The 24385-nt window shown below is 42.2% G+C and overlaps 1 protein-coding gene across 4 annotated transcripts in view; it reads left to right on the top strand.

The window, feature by feature from the left end:
* The window catches only part of LOC116535794 (serine/threonine-protein phosphatase 4 regulatory subunit 1-like), a 77879-nt gene extending 55788 nt beyond the window's left edge, over positions 1 to 22091 (top strand). For 3 of the 4 annotated variants that reach the window (XM_032257197.1, XM_032257196.1, XM_032257198.1), the window contains 14 exons: positions 1428 to 1535; positions 2643 to 2708; positions 5003 to 5161; positions 5762 to 5946; positions 7022 to 7488; positions 9566 to 9759; positions 12368 to 12463; positions 13328 to 13513; positions 13771 to 13932; positions 14857 to 14957; positions 16811 to 16931; positions 17715 to 17849; positions 20200 to 20341; positions 21145 to 22091. In XM_032257197.1, coding sequence (XP_032113088.1) covers positions 1428 to 1535; positions 2643 to 2708; positions 5003 to 5161; positions 5762 to 5946; positions 7022 to 7488; positions 9566 to 9759; positions 12368 to 12463; positions 13328 to 13513; positions 13771 to 13932; positions 14857 to 14957; positions 16811 to 16931; positions 17715 to 17849; positions 20200 to 20341; positions 21145 to 21302 — 2280 coding nt within the window. In that variant the 3' untranslated portion in view covers positions 21303 to 22091. The remainder of the gene's footprint in view (positions 1 to 1427; positions 1536 to 2642; positions 2709 to 5002; positions 5162 to 5761; positions 5947 to 7021; positions 7489 to 9565; positions 9760 to 12367; positions 12464 to 13327; positions 13514 to 13770; positions 13933 to 14856; positions 14958 to 16810; positions 16932 to 17714; positions 17850 to 20199; positions 20342 to 21144) is intronic. The other variant, XM_032257195.1, reaches the window with a different exon arrangement.
* Positions 22092 to 24385: the final 2294 nt, after the last annotated feature.

The raw sequence follows: 24385 nt of genomic DNA on the forward strand, positions 1-24385 counted from the left end.
AGTTGATTTTTGTATAAAGTGAGAGATAAGGATCCAGTTCATTCTTCTCCATGTAGCTAGCCAGTTTTCCTAGCACCATTTATTGAATAGGGTATCCTTTCCCCAGTATATGTTTTTGTAGGCATTGTCAAAGATCAGTTGTTTTTAAGTATTTGGCTTTATTTCTAGATTCTCCATCCCATTGCATTGTTCTGCTTTGATACTATTACCATGCTGTTTTAGTTACTATAGCCTTGTACTGTAATTTGAAGTTGGGTACTGTGATGCCTCCAGATTTGTTCTCTTAGCTTAGTATTGCTTTGGCTATTCTGACTCTTTTGGTTCCATATGAATTTTAGGATTTTTTTTTCTAATTCTATGAAGAATGAATTGGTATTTCAATAAGAATTGTGTTAAAGCTGTAGATTACTTTGGGCAATGTGGTCCTTTTTATGATACTGATTCTCTAATCCATGAACATGGGATGTATTTACATTTGTTTGTGTCATCTGTGATTTCTTTGAGCAGTGTTTTGTAATTCTCTTTGTAGAGATCTTTTACCTCCTTAAGTATTTTATTTTTATTTTTTGTAGCTATTGAGTTTTTGATTTGATTCTTGCCTTGCTCATTGTTGGTATAAAGCAGTGCTACTGATTTGTGTACATTGGTTTTGTGACCCAAGACTTCACTGAACTCACTTATCAAACCTAGGAGTCTTTTGGAGGAGTCATTAGGGTTTTCTAGGTATGAGATCATATTGTCAGCAAACTGAGATAGTTTGACTTCCTTTTTTCTGGTTGGGATGCCGTCTTTTCTTTCTCTTGCCTGATTGCTGTGGTTAGGACTTCTACTTGTAGCTTTTGCTTGACGTCCAGCTACCCTTCATAGCCATGTAGAATGGGAAGTACTCTCAGACAAAAAGCAGCACAAATGCAAAATTTAATCAATTTCTTTTTCTTGTAAGGGTCTGTTCTTTAGTTTCTCCAGAATTTGATCATTTTCCAGTGCTTACCATGTCCTGCTGGCACTGGATGGCGCACCTCCCCACTGTTTGTGTTTAGTCATGTTGTTTAACCTCTTGCAGCATTTCCTCCTCTGGGAACATGAGGATAAATAGTACCCACGTCATAGGATTCTTGGGAAGATAAAACGAGTCAGTGCACATAAAGTTGGCATGTTTGTGTATTGGGCACAAGGTGGGGACCTGGCAGATGGTCACTCTTGAGCTTCAGACAAATCCTTATCCAAGTCAAGCTGTAGCAATGTTGGGCCTGCTGTTGATCTTATAACCTGACGAAACTCAAAAGTAGGTGTGTTTTTTATTTTTCCTTCTTAGGTATTTTGGGAATATTTTGAATACTGGCTTTTGGAATCTATCCTTAGTGCTATGTGTGACTTACATGTTTTGGTATTTTAAATGATTTGAACTTTTCTTTTGTTATTTATAGATAATCTGCAAAATGGCTTCCATGCTGAGTAAGAGTACAGTTGAACGCCTGCTACTTCCTCGATTCTGTGAACTGTGTGGTGACGGGAAGCTCTTTCAAGTTCGGAAGGTAGGAATGTAAGAATTCCAAAACTCCTAAAGTTAAAAAATTCAAACTTGATTTCTCTGAAGTTTTTGGACTTCTTCAGTAGACAGAGTCTGAGGGAGAAGTGTGGTCAATGTGAACTGTGTAAGGAAAATAGCTGAGCAGTGTCGTCGGGTTTTACTGCAATTATGAGGTGCATGGAGATCAGGTGATAGGCGTCTGTGTGAGTAAACCTGCTGCTCCCAGGCACAGGGTGAGAGTTAGGGGATCTTGCTGGATAAGGTTAGATGCCCAGGCCTGCAGGGTCTTTGATTATCTGTCGTGATTTGATCCAGAACCCTCTTATCTTTACTGTACCTTCCAACCCCAAATTCCCTTTTAGTCACTTTTCACTTGGTTGTCAAATTCTTCCTTTTTTTTTTTTTTTTGAGACGGAGTTTCGCTCTTGTTACCCAGGCTGGAGTGCAATGGCGCGATCTCGGCTCACCGCAACCTCCGCCTCCTGGGTTCAGGCAATTCCCCTGCCTCAGCCTCCTGAGTAGCTGGGATTACAGGCACGCGCCACCATGCCCAGCTAATTTTTGTATTTTTAGTAGAGACGGGGTTTCACCATGTTGACCAGGATGGTCTCGAGCTCTTGACCTCGTGATCCACCCGCCTCTGCCTCCCAAAGTGCTGGGATTACAGGCGTGAGCCACCGCGCCCGGCCCAAATTCTTCCTTTTGAAGTCTGTTACCACCCCTCCCTAAACAGCCTCCTCCTCCACCTTTCGTGTAACTGGCCATCACCCCTCCGGTCTCTGTTGCTGATACACAGGCAAGACAACAGGTCTCCTTTACCATGCAGAGAATGTAAAAGGCCTCTTTTGCCTTATTGCTAACCAAATGCATTCTGTATCAAGATAAATTAGGAGCCAGAAAATCCTAGAATTTGGCACCTTATTGTAAATCTGTTTTTGATGCTGTGGAGGCACTTAGCATGGTGCTGTGTGGGCGATGGGCTTGGTAAGGGCTTGTTAGCTGCCTGACTGGAGGGATAATTGCTCTCAAGTTTCCTGCTTGTTAGGTTTTTACAATTTGTTAAGACAAAAAGAAAGATGAGAATAATGGATATGCCTTTTGCCCTTTTAAGGTTTGCGCTGCAAATTTTGGTGATATTTGTCGTGCTGTTGGACAAGAAGCCACTGAGAAATTTTTGGTACGTGACATTTTGGCCAAATGTAATTATTGATTTGCTTCTTAATGCACTTTCAAAATTGCTTAAGTTTTATACTTATGAGTCTGTTACTATGGAACGGCAGCTTAATTTTGCATTTGTTAATTTCAGATTTCTTGACTTCTAAAGCCAACATTTTCCTAAGCATTAGGTAGCTGGTCTGTGGCATGGTCTGGAAGCAACCCCCGTCTTCTTGCCTGTGGGCTTCTTTCCTGTCACCTCCTTAGAGGTCATTTTTCCCTGGTTTCTTCTCACTGTGCAGGCTGCTCTCTCTGTTCTCTCTCTGCTGCTCTTTCTGGAAGACTACTTTGCCACTTCACAACTGGGCCTCAAAACTGTTGGGATTTTTTACTTGGTTTACAGGTTAAAATCTAGAGCCTTCTGGGCCTTCCAGGTAACTCTGTAGGTGCCTTTTCTGCCTTGCCTCCAGTCCTCTTTCTCAATTGTGAACACTCCCCTGGCCTTGGGGGTGGGGTCTCACCTCTGGCCATATATCTGAAGCCCGGGGAAGGCCCAGGCCTCTGCCTTTTTGATAAAGTTCAATACGATTCTGATGCACAGCAGGGGAGAGATCCACTTCCCAGGCAGCCAGGTGTCTTCAGCATCCTTGAGGCTTCCTGCTCTTTCATACGTCTGGGCCTCTGCTCACTAAGAACATCTTCCCTACCTGATGGCACCTTCCTCACACTTCCGACCCAGCTTGAATTGCCTCTGTGAAGTTCTTTCCTTGTCTAGGCTCACCTCCCTGCAGTGCCAGAGAGTCAGCTTTTCCCTTCTCAGTATCCTAGTAGCATTTGTTCAGAGGAGCTGATAATACTTTTGTGATGAGGAGCTTCTTAAGGACAGGGACCTCATTGTGTTCATCCTTGTTTCCTCCATGCCTACTCTGTCAGTACCTGGCACCTAGGGAACCGTGCTCAGTAAGCATTTGCCTCTTTTATTTGACAGAATATACTTATCGTATGGGTGAGATTTTGACCTCAAAAAGTTTAATCTTTAAATTGATTTTTAAATTTAACTTCAGAAGCTCATTTTATTTTATTCTAAGCATAAGCCATGCCAACGCAGTTCTAACCCAAGAAAATTTTTAATGGGCTGTTGCTTTGAATATACAGTGAATGTTAACTTCTACTTAATATATCTGAATGAAGAATGGCAGTGAGTAATATGCTAATCATTTGTAGGTAGGTATTGCCATGATTATATCAAACTTCCATTTGCGAAGCACTGTAGGCTAATTATTTTACATTAGGATATTAAAGACAAAGTCTTTTTAAAGGATAAATTTTAAAGGGGATGTAATCATGACCTTTATAGAGATATGACATGATCATGTTTCAAAGATTTTATTTAAGTCATTTATTAATAAGGAAAACCAGTAAGATATTACAGCCAGTTTCATGGAGAACTCAAAGGACTACACATTTATAGTCAGACCAAGGAATACTGAAGTGAACTTACAAATGAATTCAAAATTGGTCAGTATCCAGGTTGATAATTGATTGCATTTCACTGGACACAATTTGCATTTCTGTTGGCAGGAATTATTTGCATTACTATCAGGTTTTATCAACTTCTATCACTTCAGGGTTGTAAAAGAGCCTAGTCAAAGACAGTGATACCTGAATGGGCGAGCTAGTTGGAACATCCAGTGTTTCAGAGTCTTTCACAATCTTCTTTACAATTTTCATAACAAATACCAATCATTCTTCCTTTTCTGGGGTTTTCTCTATTATCTGTTAAAGGTAACCCCAAGTCAGTTACTAAAATTAGGAGGTAAAGGAAATGTTTATTTCTTCCACTTTTCATCATTTCTGTTTGTTTCAGAGGATCCTTTTAGACCAGTATATAGTTCCCTTTTCTTTCTCATTAATTTCTGGATATGCCTTCATGACTTCATTAAAACAGGTTCCAGCACTTTGGGATGCGGAGGCAGGCAGATCACTTGAGGCCAAGAGTTCGAGACCAGCCTGGCCAACGTGGCGAAATCCCATCTCTACCAAATGTACAAAAAAATTAGCCGGGTGTGGTGGCACGTGCCTGTAATCCCAGCTACTTGGGAGGCTGAGGCAGGAGAATTGCTTGAACCTGGGAGGCCGAGGTTGCAGTGAGCCGAGGTCACACCACTGCACTCCAACCCGGGCGACAGAGCAAGATTCTGTCTCACAAAAATAAATAAATAAATAAGTAAAATAAAAAAAAAAAATTTACAAAACAGGTTCTGCCCTTCCTCAGGACCTCCAATTGGAGTAGCACTCTTTTGCTTGTTTTGGCAGATCCCAAAGTTCTTTGAGCTCTGCTCAGATGCTGTGTGGGGCATGCGGAAAGCCTGCGCGGAATGCTTCACGGCTGTGTCGCACAGCTCCTCCCCTGAGGTCCGCAGAACCCAGCTCTCCCCGCTCTTCATCAGACTTGTCAGCGACCCTTGCCGATGGGTGAGTGCCTGCAGCACTGTCCAGACACTGGCATCTGTTGACCAACTGTCCACCTCCGTCTGGCTTCCGGGCTGGGATTCACTTCTGCACTCGTAACTTTGTATTTTGTCCCTTCAGTTAACTGATTGGTATAATCAGATTTAGACCTTGTGAGGTGAAGGGAAACTAAAATCTCAAAAGCTTTGGGGTGAATTAAGATGATGATGTACACCATAATGTAGTGAATGAATGTCACGAAAATCTTAATTGAGAAAGAGAAAACTATGTAACTGAACTGTTACGTTTTCTGTTGCTATCATAAACATGTCTGTAATGATTAATAAGGTCTGTTCAAATACTTTATGTATTATTCATATAAAATTAATATTCTGGAAGAATGAAAGCAGTATAATGGGGCTAAATTTTTCCTTACTTTCTGTTGAATAATGGTTTATTTGGAATTTAGGGAGTGATTTAGACAGCAGTAAATCTCCATAGATGTACTGTGGTAGAGAGTAGCTTGTGTGGTGTCCAGCCATCTGTTTCAGCCTGGGATCAGGCCTGGCCACCACTGCTGGCTGATGCTGTGTTCGTTCACCGCGCTGTTCTCTCTGGTTCCAGGTGCGCCAGGCTGCCTTCCAGTCCCTCGGCCCCTTCATTTCCACCTTTGCAAACCCCTCCAGGGCTGGCCTTTATCTTGGAGAGGATGGCACCCTGAGCATCTGGCCACTCACCCAGGATGTGGACTCTGGTTTTGCCTCTGGCTCACCCACTCCCAGAAGTGGTGGTAACACTTCCTCTGCCAGGTATGCTGTGGCTAGGTGACCACTGGGGCCCTCAGTGTACCTTAAGCACCCACCTAAAATTTCAGCAATTATCTATCTTGTCTTGAGTTTTAGTAAAAGTGACCTTCTGGGCAAGATGGAATATTAGGGCTTTAATTATGTAAAGAAGCAAAAAGTAATTGCAATAATGATTTTGAAACATGACTACTGGGTTATAAATAATGAAGCTTCTGTGTCTCCTAAATTTAGATAAAATATTCATTGAGATTAGTGATTAAATAACCTATAAAGAAAATTTTCTTTTACTTTTTAATTAATGAAGTTCTCTGGGCAATTTACATAGGGAAAAATGTGAAGCCTCCCAAATGTACTTTTTTGGATAGATGGGTTGTATGTACATAAAGGTGACACTCCTGACCAATATTGGTAGACCCTCCAGTGTTTGTCTAGTATCGCTGTTGACCTGGGCTTTTCTTGTCTTTCCTTTGAGGCTGATGGGTATACACTAACCATCCTATTTGAGGTCATTTGTAAACACCTCTCCATTGTTGCTAGTATGCAGGAGTATAAGAGTGGGTAACTGATGCCTCACAGAATACAGATCCTTCCAAGGCTGGCCCATTCTCCCCCCATCCCTCTTCCATCGGAGTTCATTGAGCTCCTGCTGTATGGCAGGCCATGGGCAGTGTCTTCCTCAAGACCTCAAAGTGGTTAACAAATAGCCAGCTCTTATCCATTTCAGCGCCTTTAATTTTCTAATGCCTGCCCCCTGGTGGAGGTACTCACCAGCAGGAAATGGATGAAATCTGCCAAAGGTGCTTCAGCAGAAGTTGGGGCTGCTTCAGCCCTGGGATGAAAGTGGAGGCACTGGCTGAACTTTCAGGTGGTGTTTGCAGTGCCCTTCATACTCCCAGCAGGGCAGTGGGGGTTGACTAAACCTCCTGTCCTCGTGAGATTTTAGTCTGCTGACATCAGGAGACACGAAGAGGGGCAAGTGGTCAGCCAGGAGGTGGAGGGCTAGGTGAGGACGCGGATCTCATGTGTTTCCCTGTGACTTTCAGTGTATTACACAGTGCTAAAAGCTTGCTTCTCTCGGTTTAACTAGTTCAACAAAGCCTGTGCAGATGGAGCCAGAGCTACCTGAGGAAGGTACCTCAGCGAAAACCAGTAACTTCTCTCCTATCAGTAGCTCTGATGGCCTAACGGAAAACCCCGTGGAAAGCTCAGTGTTGGCTGGGGCTGAGTTGACCAGGCTTTCCCCAGAGGCCAGCGCCTTTTCAAAGCTTTCTGATATTAATGACCTCCCCATCAGCAGCCACCCTGGATCAGATTCCTGGGCCTGCCCAGGGAATGCTGAGGATTTGTTCAATGATTTTCTTTATTGGCGAACTCCTCTCCCTGACATAAGCAAGGACTTAGAGCTGTTTCTGAGTGAGGCTGAGCCTCAAGAGGATGACTGCAGCAGACCCAAGACTGTGCACAACAGCTGTGTAGCCCGGAGTGAGATCCAGAAAGTCCTTGAGAGTTTGCAGGAGCATATGCTGAATGATCCAGATGTTCAAGGTAAATGTTGTTGATTGTTGCTGAAGAGAAGATGGGATGTTTCTGTGCTGTGTGTTGCATTTTGCCACTTCCTTCTTCTCCTGCCCTGTGTGCTGACGCATGGGCATGTGCACCTATGTTCATTTATACTGTGCGTGCATTGAGGGGAGAGACTTGCTTAGTCTCAGCACAGCTCGAAATGTCAGCAGTACCTCTGTGCAGGTACCTATGCAAGGATTTTGCTTCCTAATTTTGCAGGTGGATGTGCACACAGTCTGCAGTCAGTTCTAATAGAAAAGTGGATAGTTCGTGGGCATCTCTGTAGCAGGAGAAATTTTATTAGCTCCTTGGACACACTGTTACATCATCTCCCACATAGGATGCCCTTTCTAGTTATGAACAACCAAGGATGGCGCTCCTTTTGGAGCCTATTAACGCAGTCCTTAGCTAAACTTTAGGGTTCGTGTCTTTGTACAGGAAAGAAAAGTACAACTACTTCTTTGGGGTATTTTTCATTTGATGACTAGTGCTTCCACTGAGCATCTGATCAGGGAGCCAGACCTTGCAATCCATATCCATTATCGGGAGTCTTCTTTCTCTGAACAGTGCTATATTTGTATTCTTCCTTGAGTTGGAGAAATTGGAAAAAAAACAACACTTGCTGCTGTTGCTGGGCAAAGATTTGTGAAGCTTTCGGGAAGGGAAATGTGAAAATTCCGTTAGCCCTGTGATTATTCTTTGTCCTTAAATTTATGAAGGAAATTAAATCAATGTTTACTGAAGGAATGGGCACACGTAACATACCACTTCTAATAGCCATAAACAAAGGTCTGTTTTTGGAAAACAGTGCTGAAGCTGCCTTAATCCCCAGTGCTAAGACCTGGGTTGGGGGCTGGGCAGTGATGACTGGCCCCTGAGGCCTTTGTGAGCTGGTTAAGGGGATTGTGTAGGCGGCCACCTGGTAGGGCATGGCGAGGGCTGGGGATGGAGGGGATGCGACGTGCAGAGGAAATGTCTGGGAGAGACCCCCACGTAGCTGGTGACATTTGGCCTGGGCTTTAGAGATTGGCTGAGAGCCCACCATTCAGAGAAGTCAGGGGATGAGTTTCAGACGGTTCGTTCAGTTCCCTGAACTCAGTATTTGTAAAATCTTGAATGTATGTGCATACTTAATTTCTTTGTAAGAAAAGGCCTGTAGCTTTCTTCAGAGCTCAGAGGGATCCATGATCCCAGAAGATTCAGAAATAAGTGATGCATTTTATTTGTGAAGTGGCTATGGCAGGCAGGAGATGTCACTCAGGCCATTGGGAAGGGCCTGGTGTGTGGCACTGGCGAGGTGGGACCTGTCCTGGGCACAGCGCAGAGCCAGCTACAAGCTCTCACTGTTTTGATGAATCTTGGAGTCCACCAAATTGAACTATTAGAAGCTGGATGCAGGAAGTAATGTGTGTGTGTGTGTGTGTGTGTGTGTGTGTGTGTGTGTGTGTGTCTTTTGGGAGGTTGGGGACATTAAAACATCCAGTTTATTTTTACAGAAAGGTATGTGAAATATGTTATCTTTATTGTTCAGAGAATCTCAAACAGTCATACTCTGGACAGAAAGAATGGGCAGCCTTTGGGGCTGAGTGAGAACATTACTCATCTGTGTGTAAATGGATGTCTTCATGCATGTGTGTGTGTGTGTATGTGAGAAAGTAGCCGTCTTGCTTTATAAATCGGGGAGCAGGATACCCTTCACTGAGTGGGTGGACCTCCCAGTCATCCTTGTTCAGTGACATCATGCTTTCTTTCTGTGAAACATGGTGGAGTCAAACTTGGAGTTTTCCTAAGTGAGACTTTTCAAGTTCAGGTTTGATGTTCTGTACATGGCTGGCATTTAGTTGAGATAGTTATTATTAACGGCCGGAAATATCACCACCTTGCTGAGAGCTTGTCTTGAGGCTCCAGAGCGCCGTCGCTCCAGAACAGATCTGTGTCAGCGTAGCGTACCCATACCGTGTAGCTTAGTGCAGATTATGTTGTTTTCAAGACTTCTCTGAAGTAAATTCCCACAAACCAAATAAAGTTGTTAAAATTCTTGAAATTTCTCTTCCTACAGCTCAGGTTCAGGTATTATCCGCTGCACTGAGAGCTGCACAGCTTGATTCCGTGAATGAACCCGAGAGCAAGCCGACAGCAGGTCTAAATGAAGTGTCCATTTCAGATTCCAGCTCTGCCTCTGACAATCAGATCACTCTGTCGGCTTCATCATCTCACAATGAGCTCTCCGTGGCCAGGATATTACAAAGCACAGTAAGTGTTTGCCCTATCCCTCAGCCACCAACGATGTGACAGAAATCACAAAGCTGCATTTTCTTTTATTAATATATCCCAGCAGAGATGATAAATGGCAAATTTCACTTTATTCTTAAGGTCATGTTTTGGATAACTAGACAACCAATCAATCAGGTGATTGATAGTGCTGATGTGCTCCCACGAAAATGGGGTGGGCACCAGAAAGTACCTTCCCTCTTCTCCAGAGATGACAAGAACTTGTTCTTTGGGGAGATTAACCACGTAAATGCTCTGTGTCACTGCTAACATACAATGACATGTTTTAATAATAGTGGAGGGTGAATTCAGGCAGTTCCTGGAATTTCAAGGGGATGAGGCCTCCGAGAGTGGCCGTCACACCAGCCCCGTTTGCTAGGAGCTCTGGCATACGTGGGTGCTCCAGTGCTGGTCCTGTCACACTGTTTCTCAGAGGAGAGATTTTGAAAAAACACCAGTGACCCCCCTTACTCCTGTGGGTGGAACCAGCTCCTTGTGAGACCAGGGCCCCAAAGCTGGAGTGAGGAGGGGCCCACGGTTTATTTATTTCAGGTTTCTCCAGAAGTTTGGGGGAGCCCTCTTGTAGCTGGAGGCTCCTGAGCCATTCTAGTTTCTACTAAGCTTCCACTTGGACCAGTTTAAGTTGGGGTCTTCCACAGTTAGGATTCAGAATAGAGGATTAAAATGAGGGAGGGGGCTGTCGCCATAAAGTCATTGGGATAGCACCCTGCCCTTATCATGTGCTATGATGAATAATCTCTTCAAATTCATGGTCTCCAGGGCCCCAACACCAATTGTTTCTCTATTCATACAGTTTATAATTTGATTTCAGTGATTTAACTTATTACCTCCTTCACCCCTTAGGCCTGCTCTAATAAAGCAAAATAAAGCGTTTTAAAACTCAAACATAAAATGTGTAAGAGTTGGTTAAGATTATCTGTGATTAGTAAGAAATGAGATGATATCCTCTCCTGCTGGTTTGTTGCTAAAACATTAGTAAGAAAACTCATTGTTGTCAACCTCGTTACCTAGAGTGCAAAAATGCAAGTGTTAAGTAGAAGGGCGTGACCACATTTACCTTGGTGGGGATGTGATACTGACTTCTTTATCATAGACAGAGGTAAAAAAAAAAAAAAAGAGAGAGAACAGATTCCTCCCTGTTGGGTCTGGTTGAGTCTTTTGAGTTGAGGCTTTGAAAGGGTTTGTGTCATGGGGCCTTTGTTTTATGGTGTGGGAGGGCAGAGCCCTTGAATTTGCAGCTTGACTCCAGGGTCTTAGTGGGATTAGTTAGGATGCTTCCTGTTGCAAAAGAAGGCAAAGAAACAAAAAACTCCAAGAACCATGAGGAAGATACTCACTTGCACAAGACAACAGGGAGAAACGCTGTGGTTGGGAGGCTTCTGGGCTGGTGGACTCCACACCCTTGGTGTCCCTCTGGGGCTTTTTTGGGGAAATGAACTCACAATACGTTTTAGGGGTGCCATGACTTGTGGTGCTTTGCTTAAGCCTTGATTTGGCTCCTGGAGTAAGTGCTGCACGCATGATTGCACTGAAGACTTTGGAATAAAATTAATTTCTAAAGGGATAATAGTGATTCCAATGACACATCTTGTTACTATATGTGAATTTATTAACTTGGAGAAATTGAGGTCTTAGGTTATGACACCAAAATATTTGTTTTATCATGTCCTCTGTTAAAATAAACAGTACCTATTGGTGAAAACCTTGGGAATTGAAGGTTCTGGTGGTGTGCCTCAGAGCAAACGACGCATTTATTGGTGTATTAATCGACTTTTCAGGATCATATATTGAGCTGATTTGTCAGAATCCATTAAGCTGGTAGACAGTATGACATTTCAAGGAAATCCATGTATGGTTGAAGGAGAAGGTCAGGTCCATCCCAGTTAGTGTTAATCAATGATCAGAGACCAGTATGTCACCATTGAATGTTCTTGTTCATTTTAATTGTTAACCTAATGTAAAGGTTCATTAGCAAACATTAGGAGTGTTTGTACATGTGAAAAATCTAGGACCATTTTCTGAGTAAATACTCCTGTATCAGCCACATCTGTTCTGTCACTTTCATTGGGTTCCCCAGCCCCCATCCTCTCTCAGAGGCCGACCATTGCTGCAATCCCTGATTCCCAAAAATGCCGGAGGTGCTGGCTCTACCATTTCTTGCAGACCTCACCCTTCCTTCCTTAAACATGTGAATATTACTTAAAGGTGTTGGTTGGCCATACCAGGGAGTCGCTAGGCATAAGGAATAGTGGATGCAAACTCACAGGGTTGCTCCTCACTGCTTTCACTTTGGCCTTTGTCTTTCTGTAAGGACCTGCAGCAGTCTTGAAATTAAAATGTATTAAATCAATTTTCCTTAATACTTGCAAGAACTGATTTATATAATATCTTATGTAACTGTGCAAATGTAGTTTTTAACATCTGAAAAGATACCATTGACTTCAAGGAAAGCTCTTGCCTTGGCTTACAGAAGTAATTTCTGGCATTGAAAAAGGACTCTGAAGGGGAAGTGACAGGACAGCTGATTCCTTTGGAGCAAATTGGTTAACATGTCCAATCACCTCTGCAGGATGCAGGTGAACACAGAAATGGAACCAGTGACCATCTGGATATGGACCAGAGGCAGGATCCCACCCCACTTGAAGAGAATAAATCAAAAATACCGGTTTTTTTCCTGGGGGGGGGAAAAAAAAAAAGCAACTGAAACTGTATATTTTCTGAAACTTAACTTTAAGAATGGCTGTTGGAACCAAATATTTTTTCTTCCATCAATGTTGATTACATATTTTAGCTCATATTTCATTTTGCTTATATTTTCTTTCTAACTTAAAAAAATTAATTGTACTGTTTAAGTCTTCTGAACAACCTATAATAGTGTTTTTAATAAAATAAACTAATAGGAGAAAAAATAGGACATCTAACAATGATAATCAGTATCTGTTTATTGAAGCTGTTGTTCTTTTTGTTTGAAAAGTTTTTGGCAGCTTCTTTTCTTGGACTGTTTGATTGAGTTCTGTCTTGTGGGTTGGCTTCTTGTGCCACTGTAAGTTTCCTTGAATGTTTGAAATCACTGGGACCCATTGCTGTCACTGAGATAAACATAAATGGGGGGATGTCACATGGTGGCCGTATTCCATCAGTTGGTAAAACATGGGCATGATTATCAGAGTATAAGGTCTCAGGTGCTAGGTTCTCAGGGCAGTTGTAAGAAAAGAGAAGCAAGGCTCCATTCTCAAAAGCTGGCTGTACCAGCCTAAGCAGACGTTGCTGTCTAGACTGTTCTCCATGATATCAAATATTGTGCCAATCTGAAAAAGATGAGTTCTGGGTGTTGCTTTCACTTCAATCAAAATTGAAAACCCACTGCCTGGAGAAAATGCTGGCAATCCGAAGCCCTTTGGCTTTAGGAAGGCCTCCTGTTCCTCTCACATTTCTGCTTTATTGTTTCCACCTCTCAATTCCAAACTCCTTGTTTTTCATGAGTATTTTTCTGCACGCATGATGGCCTCCTTTCTCTGTCATTTCGCAGGATATAATACCTCAGCCGCTGCTAGATCAGTATGTGTCCATGACTGACCCAGCTCGAGCCCAGACTGTCGATACTGACATCGCCACACACTGTGCCTACAGCCTCCCAGGGGTGGCGCTGACCCTGGGCAGGCAGAATTGGCATTGCCTGAAAGATACATATGAAACACTGGCTTCTGATGTACAGGTAAAGCCTTTTCAGAGGCACGTACAGAAGGAGGTGGGTCACCTCATTAGGGAGAAGAGGGAAGCTGCAGCCAGGCTCATTGACATGAATTTTATGTGGATACTAAATTGGCATATTTACTGGTCTGTGATGAAATAAAGCTTTAAGTGGCTAACACCTGGTAGTATTCATTTTGCTCCAAAAATGCCACATAAGATGTGGAAGAGGTTGAATTGCACTGGCTTGTCGTGATTCGTGTGTCTGCTGTGCACCCCTAGTGGAAGGTGCGGCGAACCCTAGCCTTCTCCATTCACGAGCTGGCTGTGATTCTTGGGGATCAGTTAACAGCAGCTGACCTGGTGCCCATCTTCAATGGATTTTTAAAGGATCTGGATGAAGTGCGCATAGGAGTTCTTAAACACCTGTATGATTTTCTAAAGGTAGGAAGAAGGGTTAAAAGCAAAAAACAAGCCTCCCCTTTCCCAAGCAGATGTGGGAAGCCCTGGATGTGTATTGTGTCAGTGAAAAAAACAATGTGGTTGTTTAGCTTTTTCTTTAGCTGAAATGTACCACCCAGAATCTGAAAGTGGGTGTTCTTTCAGTGATGGGTAAGTATTTTTAATTTTTTTCTCCTAATTTTCCTGTCCTTGTGGAAGATGGTAGACACATAGCCTGGCATACTCTTTACAAAAGAAGAAACCAAGACCCCTGGGTAGTGACCTGACTTGCTCAGAAGTCACCCAGGGGTAGAGCCTGGGCTGAAGTCCAACTCTGTTCTTCACGAAGCACTTTTTCTGCAAGTTGCTGCTCCTTCCCTTCTGGCTCCCCCCCATCCCCCTGCAAAGGAATGATGAATGTAAAAATAGGAGTTTAAAAATGACCTAGAGAAACTAATTACTCTCATCCACACGACCGAGAGCTGCCCTTAGCAGACTGGTGTGTGCTGCTGGGCCGAGGTTCTCCCCCCCGGGGCACAGCAGCAGCCTCGCTCCCTGGAAGCGGCACCGGCACCGGGGCGGCACCAGCAGGCTGTCTTCCCAACACACACAGACTGGGTTTTTGTTTGTTTGTTTTGGTTTTTAGGAAATTACAAAAGCAGGAAGACCTCAGGGGCATTCAGAAATACATAATAAGCACATGTCCTAGCCAGGGGAAAAGGTTGGAGGCGCTCAGGGATGCATTTGATGTCAGTGCACTGCAATGTTCATTCACAGCCACGCTGGGTAATAGACTACGAGGTGCAGGGGAGATGCAAAAGTTCTTGCCAGTGACAGATGTCTAATCGAAGCAGAATAAAGGCAGGCATTTGGGGTCATTTTGAAGGATTATACATGTTTGTTTATGTATACATTTTTAAAAAATAGTTGCTTCATGAAGACAAGAGGAGAGACTATCTTTACCAGCTTCAAGAATTTGTAGTGACTGATAACAGCAGGAATTGGAGGTTTCGATATGAACTGGCAGAGTAAGTAAAAACATATTTGGGGATATGAGAAAGTAAACTAGATGGAATAAATCTTAATTTTCTTACCATACAATTGATTTCTAAAGCAGCAGTAATAGTGTTCTTTTAGATAAAGAGATTATGTTTTTATTAAGGTATAAACAGAATTCCAAAAACCCTAAGTTACAAATACCACAGTCTCCGGGGAGACATTCATTTTCAGATGAAGACAGGGCTCGAGTCACTTTGGAATTAGAGTGTTCTGCTGTTCTAGAAGGCAATTTACTTGAACCAAATAAAAGATGAATCACCCACTCTCCAATATTGTTCTATTAATCGGAGCAGTTTTTGCCAGCTTTCCTGAACATTCTGAGCGTGGTCCTCTCCGTAGGGTGCAGCCTGCCTGATGCCCTTCAGCTACCGTGGGAGACAGGAAGGGTCTAACCCAGATGAGACGATTACGAAATAAAAAGGTCCCCCAAGGTGCCTGCTAGCTGCACATTATTTCGTTCGTGAAGGAGTTATTTAATTCTGTCTTGTGCCGGCAAAAGGAATGTTCCAGGCATTAGTGATGATGAAGGGGTGGAAGCATCAGCTTAAATAACTCCCCTTCCTAAGGTATATAATGTGCCTTTCATGGTGTGGAGGGAATTTGGGATTTAGTTTTCACCTTAATTGAGAATTCATTTCGGTGTCTATAGTTTTCGTTTTTCTCATCTACAACTAGAAATCTCTCAAATAATTGTCTTCCCCAGAGAAATTCATCAGGCTTTTGCAGCTATTCAGCATATGATTTGGCTGATGCCAGGGGCAAACCGAAAGCCTTTCTCTTTGCTGTGGTCTTTAATCATTCTGCTTAATTTGAGAGATTGAGGGTGCAATCATTGTGCTGTGTTCCCAGAGTCCTGTTCTGAGTCGAGAAAAACAGGCCCATGTTTTCCATGAAAGCAGTGCGACCTCTAGCGGCGGTGCGCGGGAAGTGGCCGCGCTCGGTGCCGGGCGAGGCTGCTCCGGAAGGCAGCACGGCGCCAGCTCTGGACCGCGTTATCTCCCCCCGCGCGCCCTATCTCCCATCTCCCGGCTTATTGAAGCCACGGCGACTGTTATGAATTCTGTGCTCCCGTGCCCATGATATTGGTATCTTTTTTTTTTTTTTTTTTTTTTGTAAACAGTGCTTTTTGATATGAAAGTATTTACCAACACTCCTGGCTTCTGGTTCTAACTCTCTCCTCATCTCTTTTTCATTTCCTTTCGTTGCCTGGGTGAAAATAATGCCATTTATTTTCATGCCCTCCTCCCCATCCCCATTAAGAAAGTAGTGAAAGCTTTGGTAGTGGGTTTTTGCAGCCAGCTGTCTCCTGCATGCTTTTGTCTTTTGGAGTAAGGAGCACACGCTCCCAGTTCTCTCCAAGCGGACCTCGCTGCAGTGAAACCGCCTCGTGCCGCCGAGAGCCGCGAGCCGCGAGCCGCGAGCAGGAGCATCCGGTTCGGTTTGCAGATGTAGGAGCACTGGAGCGGCCGTGCAGTCTCGCAGTGCTCGCTTGATCTGTTGACCTCTGCGTACTTCAACTTTCTGGCTATTTTTATGTTATCTGATTTTTGAAGTTTTATGTGCTTTTCAACTGATAACCTAAAATTGAAATATTAAATCTGTATTCGTAAATTTCTCAGCCTCTGTTTTGCGGAGTTTTATTTCCTTTTTGTTTGATTTGTATGTGTGTGAGATACATTTTACTGAAGACTGAAGTCTTGCTAGGTCTCTTGCTGTTTATTTCCCAGCCTGGCTATTTTTATCTATAAGATGAAAGGACAGTAAAAAGAAATCATTTTTTTTTTGCCCAAAAATAATTTTTTTTTTTTTTTAATAATTTCAGACAGCTGATACTGATTCTGGAACTCTATAGTCCTAATGATGTTTATGATTACTTAATGCACATTGCCTTAAAGTTGTGTGCAGATAAAGTTTCTGAAGTTCGGTGGATCTCCTTCAAACTAGTAAGGAATCAGGGCATTTGCTCTGTGATTTTTACAAATAGAATGTTTATGTATCTTCCATTTTAACTATTTAATTTTTTTTCTGGGCTTAATTTGTCAGCTTACCTATGAAACTAACTTTAAATTTTCAAATTAGGAACTATATTATAATTTTATGAATTTGTAGGATAGCTTTTTTGTTAAGTTATATGTTTCAGTGAGGGAAATTGTGGATTAATTATTTTATATATGAAACCCTTTAAGCAATAGCTTAGTGTTTTTTAAAATACAGGTTGATTTACAGCGTGGTTTTGTAGAAAAATATTTAGTGAGCAATGACTCTGCTATAGAAAAGCTGATTCTGTTTTTTCTGTGTGTTTTATCAGCTGGATACTGGGGAAAAAAATCACATTTGAAAATACTGATTTTAAGATACTCTGATGGTATTAAAATTTTATAAAAATGTCATGTTCTGAAAGATAATGATTTAGTTATTATTAAGTGAGGGGACATGCTCTAAAATTTGGAACCTTTAGATTAATAACATTTTTCTAATGTCAGTTTCCTTTTAAATTTCATTTCTATGAAGGGCTTTATGTATGTGTATGTACTGCCATATATTTAAACATCTTTTTTTCTCTGTGTTCTAATGATGACCTTGACAAAAATTACTTTCTCCTGTGCTTATAAATTCATTTTAAAGGTGGAAAGGTACATAAAAATGTCTAGTTTCCATGTAGAGTAGCATTCATAATTCAAATAGATGGCAGCATTTTAAGTTTGCTCTTCTGATATTTTTCACAGGTTGTGGCAATTCTGCAGAAGTTCTATTCCAACAGTGAAAGTGCATTGGGGTTAAATTTCATCCATGAACTCATCATAAGGTTCCGGCACTGTTCTAAGTGGGTTGGAAGGCAAGCTTTCGCTTTCATCTGTCAGGTTAGCAAGACCCGAGCAGGGATCTACTCTGGGTATAACTCTGCCATGTTATGAAATCAAGTTTACCAGACAGAGAATCTCAGCCCTGGAGTACTAGCCAGGAACTGAGGAATTACTTACCGAGCCCTCTCATCTCGTAGGACATTGGGACCAATCAGTGTGGTGAAGGGACTTGCCCAGGATTACCCCAGGGCTTCCCCACTGGTGAATGAGTACCCCAGGCATACTCACTCACCACGTAGATACTGATTGAATACCTGCCGTGGTCCAGATAGATTGTAGATGCTAAAGACAGAGTGGACAAACCTCTGCTCTCCCCACTTCCATCCAGCAAGGTAAGGGTCAGGCCCACAGTCCACTCCCATCCTGTCCAGGTTGGTGTCCACCACTGCACCTCACCTTAGCCAGTGGCCTTGGAAGGACGGCGGGATGAATTGGGCAGGGGGTTGGGGCAGAGACGTTAACCTCTTTAGAGTAAATACATAGAGTTCATATCATCCTGTCCAGCTCCCCAGATCGCCCTCTCTACTCAGCCTCTTGGAAATGAGGGTGTGATTTATGTTTGCCTAGGGGCAAAGGTAGTGATAATGGTTGCCATTTCTTGAATACCTCTTGTGTGCCAGGCATCATACCGTACATTTAATTCTCTAATAAAAGGTAATGTGTTATGGTGGGTGCCTTTAATCCCAGCTACTTGGGAGGCTGAGGCAGGAGAATCGCTAATCGCTTGAACCCGGGTGGTGGAGTTTGCAGTGAGCTGAGATTGCACCACTCCATTCCAGCCCGGGACTCTATCTCAAAAAAAAAAAAAAGTAATGTGTATTGAGCACAGCATACCTGTCTACCTTTAGACCATCTCTTTTAGGTGAAACATTTGAAGCCCAGAGAGGTTAAGTCACTTGTTCATGATCACACAGGAAGCGTAAACCTGTAATTTTTTTTTCTGCTAAAGTATTGTTTTAAACATTTTAACTTTATTATGCATGTTTTCAAGCATATACAAAGGTAGAGGGAATGGTGTAATGAATCACTGTGAACCTGCCACCCAGCTTTGTTGATAGTACGATAAAGCTGGGTTGGGACCGTATCTGACCCCAGACCAAAGCCTCCTTTTTGTCCCTGATGACCACGGGCACCAGATGACTCATCAGCGCCCCCTGTTGGGCCAGTGGGACATTACAGGGGTGCCATAGCAGTCTGCTCTGAGGTCAGTGGATGGCGGAGTGAACAGCAAACTCAAAACCACAGACTTGACAGCACGGCCGTCTGTAAAGGAAAAGTCAGTGTTCCAAGTCAATTTGCAGAGAAAGCTTAAAGGAAACACTTTTTGCTTTTATTTTTAAATTATTTTTCTGAGATTAGAAAATCTGAAATGACTCTTGCAACTCGGGGCGGGGGGAAGGATGGGAGGGGTGAGGGGTAAAAGACTACACATTGGGTGCCATGTGCACTGCTTAAAGGGGGCCAGGAATATGTGCCTGCTTTCTAGTGTTGTTATGGGCTTCTGTGGGCTGACAGATCTAAGCTACCTAGAGTGGTGCCTGGCACCTGGGGAACACTGGCACTGGTCATCACAGTGCCTATTTACCACGACACAAATTACCCTGTACTAGAAGAGCTACAGGACTTAGAATCCACACTTTGGCTTGCAGTCCCCACCCTGATGCCACTTGGTGGTGATGAGACCTTTGGCTGTCACCACCACATTGGAAATGAATTGTTTTCACCTGTAAAACCAGGCTGCTGTTGAATTCCAAGGTTAGTCTTGGGAATTAAGTGAGAGGATACATGTAAAGTCTTGTAAGTGGAGAAGCTGTGTGCACATGCTGAGGGTTATCACAGGACTGTGTTTACTGATTATTTACAGAGGTCTGGGCATTGGGTTATGGTTTGAGATTTGACTGTCATTTGACAGCATAGCCACCGTGAGTGACAGAGGTGAGGGTTCTTGATCCTTACTGGTCAGCTGTGTGCAGTGTGGTGGCATACTCCTAGATGCCTTGCATAACAGACCAGTCATCATACAGATGAGGAAACTGAGGCTCGTAAATGTTAAGCCACTTAACCTGACGCCACGTAGCTACTAAGACCAAGTTAGATTTTGAACCTAGACCTTTCTGACTCCATAGCCCATCAGATCTTAACCTACTTGGAACCCAGTGCTTGGTAGTGAATTATAACAAAATATTAACTGTGTTTCTAACCAAATGCAGTGCTTGAGATTAAAAAATTCACACATACGCCTCAAACCTACAGATTCTGAAATGACTTCTTTGGGATTAAAGAAGTGTATGTTTCTAGAAGACTGCTGGAAAACATCACTTCTTTGGCTGTGACTTTCTTGGAGCAGGCAGTGGTGAGCAAGGAGTGCATCCCCATGGACCAGTTCGTGGAGCACCTGCTTCCCAGCCTTCTGAGCCTCGCATCAGATCCTGTGCCCAATGTGAGGGTTCTGCTAGCCAAGGCCCTAAGGCAGGTGCTGTTGGAAAAGGGTAGGTGGAGCACTTTTCGGAACTCATGCATTTCAGGCAACCTCCATCAGTTGTTAAAGGCCACAACTAGATTTCCTCTAGGAAATTAAGGCAGGTTGTGTGACACCACACTTAAGGTTTATTTCGTAAATGAATATGTTAATTCTATGCATCATTTTATGTTACTTGTAAAATGACTAAGGAAATGAATGTAATTCAGTCTTCACATTTAATAAACATATGCTAAAATGCAAAATATTACATAGCTTTCCAAAAATGAGGGAATCTTAAAAATTTTGAGTTATGACATGAAAGATTGTGAAAGATAGCAAATGCAAGCCTTAACTGCTATTATGTTTTAATGGTATTATTTTGTGGTCAGTTAAAAAACATTTGTAACCCAACTAGTTGGTTATTTACGCCTGAACAGGACTTAATAAAAGCTTTGTGTTTCTTGGATAGTTTATTTCTACACCACACATATAAGAAAAATATCTTGAACTCTGACCCCCACGTACATTTCTTGCCACTTCACCCCCTGCCCCCCCCTCCCTGCAGCCTACTCCTGCTCCACACATTGCCATTTCTTTTGTGTTGGCAGGAAAAAAAAAAGATAGTTAGTATAAGTTTTAAAATATGCCTAACTGTTAGGAGTCCATCTTTAACATTTTAGAAATATTCTTTGATTAAGGCAGTTTGTCATTTGAAAGCACTTAAAAACGATTTATTGTCCTGACATGTGGCTAACAAAAAACCAAAATTAGAGTGTGTTTTGAATACAGTTCATGGCACACATGATTCAGACTCATGGTTTCTCTCTTTAGCGTATTTTAGAAATGCCGGTAACCCTCATCTTGAAGTCGTTGAAGAGACCATCTTGGCTTTGCAGTCAGACCGGGACCAAGATGTTTCCTTTTTTGCAACCCTAGAACCAAAGCGGCGGAATACCATAGACACTACTGTACTAGAAAAACAGAATTAACTACTCTATGATGAATCGCAGTCTGGCTGTTTCATGCTTGACACATATGGCTTATAATAACTTGAAGGGGAACTGATTATATTATACCAGCTGGGGGAGATTTCGGAACCTTTCATACTGTGCACTCAAAGACTGAATGATTGACCCCTCTCCTATCTGTACCCCGAAGGGGACTGAAGCTGATTAGGGCTTTTTCTGGATGGCTGAGCCATCCTGATCAGTAAGTCTGTGGAAAGGCTTCAGACCAGGTGGTTAACTGGGCACTGGAGCCTCTGAACCATCAGGCTGCTTGCTGGCACGTTATTTTCTCCATGGCAGACTGTATGATCTGAAGTCCCCCCACCCTTGCCGAGTAGTGTATTAGAAGCTCTTAAGTCTTTTATAGACCTGCATATTTCCTTCCCTAATGGTTTCCTATAAAATATAGCTTATGGCATTATATTTTATTTTTAAATGAATTACTGTACTTATATAAATAACTCTTGACAGGAAGAAAATATATTAATGTAGTATTTGCCCCCATCAGTGAGCTGAACAAATATATCATTTAAATCTATGCTCCACTTTGAGTTGCTACAAATATAGTTCAGTTTGTTTACTTTCAAAAAATGTGATAAAGAAATCTAAAGAATGATTGATGGCAGTCTTTCTCATATTGTGCCTTTGTTACAATCTCTGCTGGAACTTTTCCTCAGACACGTACTCCTCCCCTCCTGAGAGGAACTGTTTCCCTAAAGATGTGTGTTGGCCTTTGATAGAGGCATAAAGCTGAAAGATTTTTCACTTTTACATGGATATGCTATCATATGTTTAAGAACTTGGGAGGGAGATTGGTAACAGATTTTTTCATTTTTATATGGATATGTTATATGTTTAAGAACCTGGGAGGAAAATTAATAACCGAGATGCATGGATATTGACTTTATATCTAATGCTTTAGAATCTTAACCAAAAAAAGGAAAACCTGGTTCTGATCAGAACCTGCCCACAAGTTCTATGCACCTGTGATTTTGGGGGTCAAATGAAATACTCTTCAAATTGACTTAAGTACACAACTCTTAGAGTTCATGCATTTAAAATTTTGACTAAGAAAGATGCTCTAGAATTTCACCAGGTTTTTAAAAATTAATAGTTTAAAATTTTCTAACCATTTGAACAAATTTCACATACATGTATGCACATGTCGTTTTTCTTGTTTCTATTTTTATGTTCTCAGAGGTAGAATAAGGGAAGAAAGGAGGAAACAGCCCATTTGGGGTTTCAGCACTAGCTCTGCTAGGGGTTTGTAAGCTATTTTTATTCCTTCCTTTGATCTTTTTCTTGTTTGTATTGTCTTTATTTTTTAATGAAATTTTTGAAGCTATGTATTGAATTTCCTAGTATACAGGGTGTTACCCCCACCTCCAAATTCTATTTAAGTAATTATTATTATTATTATTATTTTTTTTTTGAGACGGAGTTTTGCTCTTGTTACCCAGGCTGGAGTGCAATGGCGCGATCTCGGCTCACCGCAACCTCCGCCTCCTGGGTTCAGGCCGTTCTCCTGCCTCAGCCTCCCGAGTAGCTGGGATTACAGGCACGCGCCACCATGCCCAGCTAATTTTTTGTATTTTTAGTAGAGGCAGGGTTTCACCTTGTTGACCAGGATGGTCTTGATATCTTGACCTCGTGATCCACCCGCCTCGGCCTCCCAAAGTGCTGGGATTACAGGCTTGAGCCACCGCGCCCGGCTTAAGTAATTATTTTAAAAGAAAGACAGGAGTATATACACCATGGTAAAAATAATAATAATAAGGTTCATGTGTGAGACTTACAAATCGTACCCCAGGGTAGCATTTAGGCAATGTCTAAAAGTGAGTTAATAAGTGAGTTAATAAATTGGAAGCTACGTATTTTTTAAAAAATGGTCAATTTGTCTTGTGTTTAATATTTGCCTGAAGTAAATGGAGATATTGTTTTGCTTTGGTAAGTAGCAATTTTTAATTTTTTTATTGCCTACAAATTGAGAGTGTTTTTAAAAAAATCCGTGGATCTAGCAGCAAGTAGAATTATTCAGCTGGAATCTTGTATTCTATACAGAGCTTAATTTTCCATTAAGGAAAAAAATGAGCTTCAGTTTGTGTTGTGATGTGTATAATTTGCATGCTGAATCACAACGTGCTTGGAGAGCTTGTAGACTCTTTGGTAAATAATCTAACCTTTACAATTTCAGTTTCTATGTTAACATTTTTCTATAATATGAGTTCCTTTCCAATGCAAGGATATTTTTCATGGCAGTAATTTCTCTGTAAAAATAATTTTTAAGCTTACATTTTACTCATTTTTGCAACAACTGAGATTTTTCCAAGACTGTTCTGTTTCCTCCTGCCCTCAAAGCTGCCACCCCCATCACTTCAGCACTTGTGTTTTCTTATTATTCATGGGTACCATGTTGAGTGTTTGTAATTTGACCACCACAGGTAAGCTTCCTGTTTACTTGAACACGCAGCCTCATCTCGGGTGAATGAATGGAAAATCACAGATGAGTTTCTTCCAGGCAGAGCTGACTCCAAAGGTATCTTAACAATAGAACCATCCCAGCCTTTCTAGAGTGGACCTTTCCCCACTTAAGAGTGTTTATCAGCATCTTTCTGCCATCAATAATTCAAGAGCATTTTCAAAATTGATAGATTTTGATGCAGTTTTGCAAGTTTCCATGAAAGGCTGCCTCCCACTTCTGGGGTCCACTCTCAAGTCGGGACTAGATTTGCTTCAGGGAGTCATGTTTATGAAATGTTTTTTTTTCGTTCATGGTAGAAGTGTTTTTATAACGAAAGTCTGCACTTTACAACTCTGTAGGCCATGCATGCAATGGACTGAGAGACTTGTTCACGTGTAATTCCTCCAGGTAACTCATCCCAATTTATGCAAAGATCGTATTTTAAACAGACGCGGAGAAGTGATAACCTTTTCCTAACAGCAGCAAGAATGCCCCTTCCGTTTGCCTGGTGAAAAGAACTGACATTAACAGCAGCTTGGAGGCTGCAAGGAGGTGGGGACATGGCCTGAGCTCCGGCCAGGGGCCCAGTGCAGGTCATCGGAGC

This window comes from Sapajus apella, unplaced genomic scaffold (assembly GCF_009761245.1).
Source record: "Sapajus apella isolate SASKATOON/1434 unplaced genomic scaffold, GSC_monkey_1.0 scaffold96, whole genome shotgun sequence".
NCBI lineage: Eukaryota > Metazoa > Chordata > Mammalia > Primates > Cebidae > Sapajus > Sapajus apella.